This window comes from Genypterus blacodes, unplaced genomic scaffold (genome assembly GCF_046128005.1).
Source record: "Genypterus blacodes isolate CSIRO-AG114 ecotype Tasmania unplaced genomic scaffold, CSIRO-AGI_Gbla_v1 ptg000231l_1, whole genome shotgun sequence".
In the NCBI taxonomy this organism is placed as follows: domain Eukaryota; kingdom Metazoa; phylum Chordata; class Actinopteri; order Ophidiiformes; family Ophidiidae; genus Genypterus; species Genypterus blacodes.
The window spans coordinates 106,540-115,000 of NW_027467029.1; the positions used below are offsets into that span (position 1 = coordinate 106,540).

Consider the following 8,461-nt stretch of genomic DNA (forward strand, 5'->3'; position numbering starts at 1 on the left):
ACACACACACACACGGTATTAAACACCACAGTGATCATGTCACGGTCCGCCCAACGCCAAACCCCAGGTTAAAGAAACAAAAGGAACAAAATCCAAACGAAAAGTGACAAAAACAGAAGAGGGAAGACTGAACTTAAAAACAGGGGAAAAGGCAACACTGTCACTCAGCAGGTCGATACTTACGTACGGAGACATAAGCAGGTCCAGAGTGTTTGGACATTGGAGGAGAACATTGGCCTCGGCGGTCGGCGCTCCCCCGGCCCCCTGAGCGGCGCCACAGGAGGTTGGGGGGGTGGGGGGGGGGGGCGGCGGCTAATGACGGCACGCACCCCCCCCCGCCCCTCCCGTCCTGGCTTACCTAGGCTGCGGGCATCTGAGCGCTCCGTTCGGTTCTGACTGAATTGGGTCACTCGGGCCTTTTTAGAATTTGTCAGACAGGTGGCGGCCGTGAGCAGCGGTAGCGAGGGTCACTCATCGTCCCCCTGTGCCGTGCTCAGGCCTAAATTTAGCGTCTCACTTAGACTCACGCCCACCTCTTGACACTTGTCAACAAGTTTCCTCAGTTTATCTGTTTTACCTCCCTCAGCAGCTTCAAACAGCAGGCGCTGGAGAGAGAGAGAGAGAGAGAGAGAGAGAGAGACGGAGCGAGAGACAGACAGAGAGAGAGGGACAGAGAGAGAGAGAAAGAGTGAGAGAGAGAGAGAGAGAGAGAGAGAGAGAGAGAGACAGAGAGACAGAGAGACAGAGAGAGAGACGGAGAGAAAGGGAGCGAGAGAGAGCGAGAGACAGAGAAAGGAGGGGGGTCAGCAGGTAAACATGCCAGTACACTGGAGCAGCGTTAAGAAAAACAACCTAAATCAGTGTGTTCACCAGAAAAACATCGAGATTAAGAGGAAAAAGTCAACGATTCGAAGCAAACAGTGGAGCTCGGCAGTGATTGATCCACTTACAATCATCTGGAGTGACGCAGCACAAATCTCAACTTTACTCAAACTTTCTCCTGAACACATTACAGCTTCATCCTCCTTCAATTATGGGGGTTTTTCTCACGATGTCACAATTTTCCTAAAACAAAAAACTTTATTCCTGCAGGATTTATTTGTTTCCCTAAATATTGTGACTATTCCAAGTTTATGTTCTTCTTGAAATATTCCGACTTTTCCATTAAAATTTGAGCTGTTTGGGCTCGTCTGTCTGAATCTCCGGTGGTGCCTTGGGGGCCTACTGCTGGGTGGCAGTGAGGTGTTTGCGTGTGATGAGTGTTACGTGAGGGGGAATTACATCTTTCCACAGGGCGGCACACAGTGGAAGGTTGTGGAGGGCCTGCTGATACAGAAGTCGCACCTACAAAAAGTCAAACAAAGAAGGGGAAGAAGAAGAAAAAAACAAAAACACCAAATGCCGGAGCAGTGAGTCAGTTCAGCGGACAACGATGGGAAAAGTGTGGAATGAGGTTTAGTCATGAAAATCAACACACGAGCAACGACCCAAACTGTCAACAACAAGCTAAACCGCCACATTAGCTTTGAGTGGACGGTGACAAAGAGCCTGTAGGGGGAGAAACGAGATTCAATAACGTCAAACCGGCAGCGACACTTGGGCGTGTTTGCTAATGGGCACTAGGCCAGGATTCTACGCAATGTTAACGTGCGCGCACCGGCTGCTGCACGGGAGCCACGGCGAGGAGAAATGACACGCGGCCACCGCATGCAGTACCTAGACAGAACTGTGGGGGGCAGTAAGGAGGAGTTTGTCACCTACGAACACGAACCTGCCTGCACGAAACAGATCAGGGAATAAAAGCAAAGGCCTCTGGTGTAGCTGGCGTACACAGGTACGCTGACTGCACAGGTAACAGAGGAGTAGAATCCTGGCCAGAGACAAAGACGGAACAAGCTGAGCTGGGAGAGAATCTACAGCAATACAAATCATTCCACAAACATGGAAGCGTTGGCAGACGTGCATGTTTTCATATGGAAACATTTGCAGAAATCATCCTAGTTTGCTAGCTTAACACCGGCGACCCCTGACCCCGTCCCCCCGTCACTAACTCACCTCCGATCGCTCCTTTAGCTCCCTCTCCACAGCTATTGCTCTGCCGGGAAACAGCAGAAAAACTTTGTCAGCTTCTCCTCGGTGGTTGAGGTGTCAGACATGTTTGACCCCTTTGACCTCGGGCCAACCTCAGACTGTCACTATCTCCGACCAGAACAAGCAAATAAAACCACAGGCTGATCTTCATCAGAGCCCCTTGATCAGAGGACGATGGTCTGCACTTACATTTTCCAGGTGGCCAGACACTTTGGAGCGTTACTGCTCATCATCCTGGCCTGGAATTTCAGACGTTCACAGTTTCCATCCTGCCACTCTTGGCGCAGAAACCTGTGCAGCGACAGACCAACACTAACCGAGTGGACGTCAAATTATGCAGCACCAACAAACTGCCAACATGTCCCCTGACGCAGACGACAGGGAAGTGTGTGTGTGTGTGTGTGTGTGTGTGTGTGTGTGTCTGCTGGAGCACACCGGCTCACCAGAACAATGGGGGAGGACAGTGAGCCTGCTGGTGCAGGTGTGTGAGCAGATGTCAGTGGTGGTGAGCGAGTGTGTACCTCAGGCCCAGCTCCAGGTTGTTGGGCATGGCGTCTCTCAGTCTCTCCAACACCGCGGCATGCTGGGAGTGTGGCAGGCAGCTCAGATACAGATTCACCACCTGAAGGTCCACAGAGGAGCGAGGTCAACCGTTAACATCCCCCTAACCGCTGCTGTCACCGTGCTCTTGAGCAAGGCACTGAGCCTCAGGTAGGGACACATTCATGTAGAGCACATGAGGCCGGTTGCTCTTTGTTTAGCATCATTAGCATCTTTAGCCTCATTTGACAACATTAAAATATCAAACGTGAAGTTAAGAGCCAAGTTTCTTTGGTTGAAGTTTCATTTGTGTGAATCACAGTTCCTTGTCAGAACCCCTCCATGCTGCCTTGCCTTGTTATGGAAGCGGTAGCAGCTCCAGTACTGCGCCGGGTTGAAGGGGAACTGGAGGCGGGACGGGACGGTGCTGAGGCAGCGCTGGACCAGGTCAGAGAAGACTTTGGACTGGCTGCTCGTCTGCTGGCTGCTGCTGAACACCAGGTAACTACGGAAACAGAAATAGGATTAGAAGTGTTGATGCATTTGACTTTCACATGTAAATATTCAGTCACTATGATGCCCGGGTGGACCCTATGTATTACATGAGATGCTGACTGCAGGCAGCTGTTTTAAAGCATGTTTAGCCCTTCGTGTCATTTAGACCGATGAAAGCAGGTGAACGCAGTGAGACTCACTCCATCCAGAGCTTGTGCAGCTCCTCCAGCTGCATGGCCGAGCCCAGCGCTCTCTCAAAGGCGTCCACCGTCTCCTCCGCGCTGCCGTGAAGCCACTGCCAGCGGCTGCACCAGCGGGACACACACAGAGGGTAGGAAAGGGTTAAAACAAGTGCGCTGCCTCATGCTGTCTGCTGTGTGTGTGTGTGTGTGTGTGTGCGCCTCACATACCAGTGAACCAGATGGAGGTAAGGCATCTGCGGGCCGAGCTGCTGCTGAAGCTCTTTCTTGATGACGGAGCCGCGGGGGATTCCCTCCGCAGGAACGCCGAGAATGAGCCTGAGGGGACAAAACACACTCAACAACAACATTTAGTCTCTGTCCGCCCGTGCACCAGGGGCTCAGTGGGAGACGCCGTGTCGCTCATGAGAAGATAGTTGTGAGTTGTGGGACCACCGTGCTCTCCTGATGGTTCCAGGTGAAGTCGCTTCCTAAAGGATGAACAGAATAAGAGGGATTGTGAAGGACTTACCGCAGCACATCCACAGGGTTCCTCTGACTCTGTTCGTCCTCACAGAAGGACAGAACGAATCCTCGGAACAGTGGCATGATGGCGCCGCACTTGTCCTGTGGACGAGGAGGAAACCTGTCATTGAGCTGAACGCAATCTATGAACTTCTCTTCTGCATCTCACTGCATCACACGTGGCCTCAACGCCTCCAGAGTGAAGCCAGAGCCATTATGGCAGAATCAAGTTTCATCTCTCCTCCATAAGAGAGATCAGCTGCTGACTGAGCTCACCTGAGCCATGAGGAACTTGCAGGAGTGGTAGAAGACCTCAGCGTTGTTGGGACACTCGGCCAGGGCGTGAAGCCACATGCTGACCGCCCGGTCCCCGTTTCCCTTCCCGATGTGGAGGTCGGCCAGGGCGTCACGCAGGGCGCAGGACTCGGGGCGGAGCTCCAGCAGAGACTCACACAGCTCAATGCCTTCATCAAACCTTTAGAGAAGAACCTCTCTCAGTACAGAAGATCATGGTCATGTGGCAGAGTTCCTTCACGCAGCAGCGACACGCTCACCTTTCCAGCACTTTGTTGAGGAAGATGAGGTTGGTGTGAAGAGGCATGCAGGCCAGCGTCCGCTCGCTCGGCGACAGAGTCTCGTCACTGCACAGACCGATGGCATCTACGGGTAGAAATGGAACCAAACTCAGGAGACACACTTGCTGGCAGCTGAGAGGACAGAATGAGCGCCGCGGGGCTTTGTTTGCCGACTCAGCTCTTTGTACCGTGGAAGAGTGCGACGAGGATGTGGAGCGGCGTGCTGATGTCCTGCCGCGTCCTCCAGGGCAGCAGGAAGTGCTCCCTGCTGACCAGCCTGGACGGGCCCGACTCGGCCGGGCTGCACAGGCTGGACGGCAGACAGTCGAACTCGGTCAGGTGGATGTAGGAGAGCCAGACGAGGGAGCGGTCGCTCGGCGTCAGGTGGTCGGCGACGCTCCTTTCATTGGCCGATTTCAAGGCGTTCTGTAACGGGACCAGACTTCGCTAAGTAAAGGTTGCATAGGAACTCGAGCGTCCCGGTTCATTCCCAGGCCAGGGGAACAGAAGCCAGGCACTGTGGAGCGCAGAGGACACAGAGCTTCAATTTAGATTTGAATGTAAAGCTGAACTCTGGACTCTTCACCTGTAAGATGGCGAGCGCGCTCTCCATCCGGCCCGTGAACAGGTTGAGGTCAACTCTGTAGAGCAAAGCCTCCATCAGCTGGAAGGAGAGTTTCTCGGTGACGCCGGCCGACGCCTCGTTGAGGAGATACTGCAGGAGACGCTCGCACACGTAGTCCTTCCCCTCAAACGAGCTGTCCAGGTCCAGGTACTGAGGACGTCAAAAACCGCTGTGATGTAATCTGCATGCCGCTCTGGAATAGACTCTAGAAAAGGTCAAAGGTCAGCTACTCACGTTCCACCACACGCGGTAGTCGGGCGCGTGCTCCACCGCCATCTCGCACATCTGCTGCACTTCCTCCCTGCTGCCCCGCCTGGAGAACAGAGACAGGTAGTGGCTCCACACCTCCGGGTTCTCACAGTTGCTCTCCAGAGCTCGAGACAAAGTGTTCAAGGCGGCTTCCAGGCACTCGGCCGGCGAGCTGCAGAGGACGCGGGAAACAAGGCCGGTCAGACGGCGCCGCTCGCTACCTTTGGTTCCCGCAGCGATAACACTTTATAACACTGTAGTCAGAACAGCTGGTCTACTCCGTGCAATGCTGCCACCTGCTGGACATCAACCACACTGTGACCATCTAAAGACAAACGCCACACTGCACACAAACCAGCCAGAGTTGGGGAATGAAGCGTTGCTCCGACTCCAGCCTGATAAGGGACCTGGGTTAGGTTTCACTAGAACGTTGGGTTTGATAAACCCATCAGTGTTTCACTTCCAGAGGATTCCAGTACACAGAACCGCTGCTCACTCACGTCTGGGCCTGGTTCAGGTACTTGAAGGCCAGTTTGATCCACAGCTGCGTGTTGCAGGGGTTCTCCATGACGCTCGTCTCCAGGTTGGATATGTCGTCCGTCTCGCTGATGAAGTAACGTCTGTCCTCTGACGTGACGCACACGTCCAGCGCCGACGCGCTGCTCTTTGACCCTTCAACTGGGCCAACATCAACAAAAGAAACTCATTTAACAAACCTGTAAAATCTGCTTAATGAATTTTACCGACTGGATATGAATCATAGGATGAAGATGAAAGCTAGCGGACTCTTCCTCACCACGTTTCCCCGGTGCCTGGCTGCGGTCTACAGACTCGTCTTCGCTGTCTTCCTCGGCACTGAGGTCGGTGTGAGCCGAAGGCTTCGGCCTCCACCGCCTCATGTCTTTGAATGTGGTGAAGGGAGGGACTGCAGGAGGAAGAGGAGGAGGAAGAAGAGGAGGAAGATATGTACCTGCTCAAACCCAAAGTATTTCACTTTTTTAAGTGATAAGATTTGGTTGATTAAGTGTAAATAATGAGAACTGTTTCATTCGTTCATACATCAGAATCACATTTCTTACCAAACACATTCAGAAGAAAAGTATAAAGGCAGAAAGAAGCGAGGCAGAACTCGGCTGAGACTCGGCTGAGACTCGGCTGGGACTCGGCTGGGACTCGGCTGGGACTCACCGTGACGCTTGCTTTCGTTGACTTTGCTCACGAGGAAGACGGCCTTCTGGTCCGAGCCCATCCGGTCTTTGTTGGGCCCAAACAGCTTCTTCATGTACTTTTCTACAACAGAAATAAAAGCAAACCGTGTTTCCTCACAGACGTCTGTGGAAACCAAACAAAGTCACAAAACGCTTGTGTGATCGTCTCTGCTGCGTCTCTTCTCTCAGCCCGACCTGTAGAGGCGCCGATCTCCTCACTGGAGCTGCTGTCAGAACAGCTGATCAGGGGCAGGTTGTAGGACAGGATGTCCTGGAACAGCTGGTTTCCAGTCAGAGTGCAGTTCCTCATGTGCTGCCTGTGGCACCCAGGAAGAGGAAACACCCAGGAAGAGGAAACACCCAGGAAGAGGAAACACACAGGAAGAGGAAACAGACAGGAAGAGGAAACACACAGGAAGAGGAAACAGACAGGAAGAGGAAACAGACAGGAAGAGGAAACAGACAGGAAGAGGAAACAGACAGGAAGAGGAAACACACAGGAAGAGGAAACACACAGGAAGAGGAAACACACGTTAGACAGGGAAACACAGAGCGGGGAGGGGCAGGGAATGTGATAAAGATGTTTGTCCCTCACTAACCAGCGGCAGCCGTCGTCATTGCAGGTCCCCGTCAGGTCAAAGCGACAGAAACACTTCTTGGGTTCTATGGCGTTGCTGTAAGTCACAGAGCTCAGTGCCAACTTCTCCTTGGTCCTGTAGTAGGGACTGAACCTGGGAGAGAGAGAGAGAGAGGACCAGTCAGTCCACACACACACACACACACACACACACACACACACACACACACACACACACACACACACACACACACACACACACACACACACACACACACACACACACACACACACACACACACACACACACACACACACACACACAGTGTTTACCTGTAGGACCTGAACACCAGCAGGGAGCTGTGGTACGGCTCAAAAGGAACCAGCTTCAGCTCCGAGCCCCCAGAGTGGCTCGAGACCGCGTCCACCTCCACTGCAGACAGCTGGACCTGGACACACACACACACACACACACACACACACTGAGATACAGACAGCAGGACCGTCCCCGCTCTTCTCCCCCTCTCACACACAGTAGATAGTAAGCAGTATGAGTTGTGGTCCTCACCTTTCCAGCAGGTGGCGTCTCCTCAGCCTCTCCCACTTTCTGCAGCTCCCTCAGCAGCAGCTCCCCCAGCTGGTCCTGCTGCTGGTACCTCTGCTTCAGCGTGTCCATGTCCAGGCCCGCAAACATCTCAGACGGCTCCCTGGAGGCGGTCGCGGCCTTGGAGGGCTTGGCGGCGTTGTTGTCTTTAGTCGGGGTCGAGGCCACTTGGTCCAGATTGGGCTTAGTGAAGGAGCTGGACGAGCGGCGGCGGGTTCCTGTGGCGGTGGCGGCGGCGGGGGCAGCAGCAGAGGAGGCGGCGGCGGCGGCGGCGGCGGCAGTAGGAGCAGCTGTGGATTCAGACTCGTGATCCTCGCCTTCTGGGACGTCCTCGCTGTCCAGGGTGAGCTTATCCTGAGTGAGGTCGTGCAAGGAGGGCTGCGGCAGCGAGAAGGGGCTGGTGGGGGGCGGCGGCGGCTGGTTCTGAGGCGGGGGAGGGGTGCAAGTTCTCACGGGTAAAGGCTCTGAGGGCGGCTCTGACGCGGCGCCTCTGTGCCGCAGAGCCTGGGCCTCCTTCAGCTTCTGGATCTTGAGGGCGTACTCGGCCTCCAGCTGCTGCAGCCGCTGCTTCTGTGCGATGAGCTCTGCAAAGTGACGCTCTGAGCCCGGAGCCAAGCCGTCCACGCGCTGCAGCTTCCTGGGCTGGAAAACACAAAAACACAAAACACAAAAGCACCTCAGCTCAGGACCGTGCACTGGAGAGTAAGGACTGGAGACTGAAGGGAAACAAAGTGGATCATCTGGAGCTTCTGAGAGGCTGAACAGAGCCAGACTGGAGCTGTGAGGCTCAGAC

General features: G+C 54.2%; 1 protein-coding gene across 1 annotated transcript in view; it reads right to left on the bottom strand.

The window, feature by feature from the left end:
* Positions 1-1,052: 1,052 nt before the first annotated feature.
* The window catches only part of zfc3h1 (zinc finger C3H1-type containing), an 8,615-nt gene continuing 1,206 nt past the window's right edge, over positions 1,053-8,461 (bottom strand). Inside the window, exons 4-23 of the mRNA XM_076170755.1 lie at positions 7,633-8,310; positions 7,398-7,513; positions 7,087-7,218; positions 6,683-6,804; positions 6,468-6,569; positions 6,076-6,204; positions 5,780-5,957; positions 5,265-5,451; positions 4,992-5,180; positions 4,594-4,831; positions 4,385-4,490; positions 4,107-4,305; positions 3,838-3,932; positions 3,537-3,644; positions 3,327-3,431; positions 2,986-3,136; positions 2,613-2,713; positions 2,281-2,382; positions 2,056-2,095; positions 1,053-1,344 (exon numbers count right to left, since the gene is read on the bottom strand). Coding sequence (XP_076026870.1) covers positions 1,222-1,344; positions 2,056-2,095; positions 2,281-2,382; positions 2,613-2,713; positions 2,986-3,136; positions 3,327-3,431; positions 3,537-3,644; positions 3,838-3,932; positions 4,107-4,305; positions 4,385-4,490; positions 4,594-4,831; positions 4,992-5,180; positions 5,265-5,451; positions 5,780-5,957; positions 6,076-6,204; positions 6,468-6,569; positions 6,683-6,804; positions 7,087-7,218; positions 7,398-7,513; positions 7,633-8,310 — 3,201 coding nt within the window. The 3' untranslated portion in view covers positions 1,053-1,221. The remainder of the gene's footprint in view (positions 1,345-2,055; positions 2,096-2,280; positions 2,383-2,612; positions 2,714-2,985; positions 3,137-3,326; positions 3,432-3,536; positions 3,645-3,837; positions 3,933-4,106; positions 4,306-4,384; positions 4,491-4,593; positions 4,832-4,991; positions 5,181-5,264; positions 5,452-5,779; positions 5,958-6,075; positions 6,205-6,467; positions 6,570-6,682; positions 6,805-7,086; positions 7,219-7,397; positions 7,514-7,632; positions 8,311-8,461) is intronic.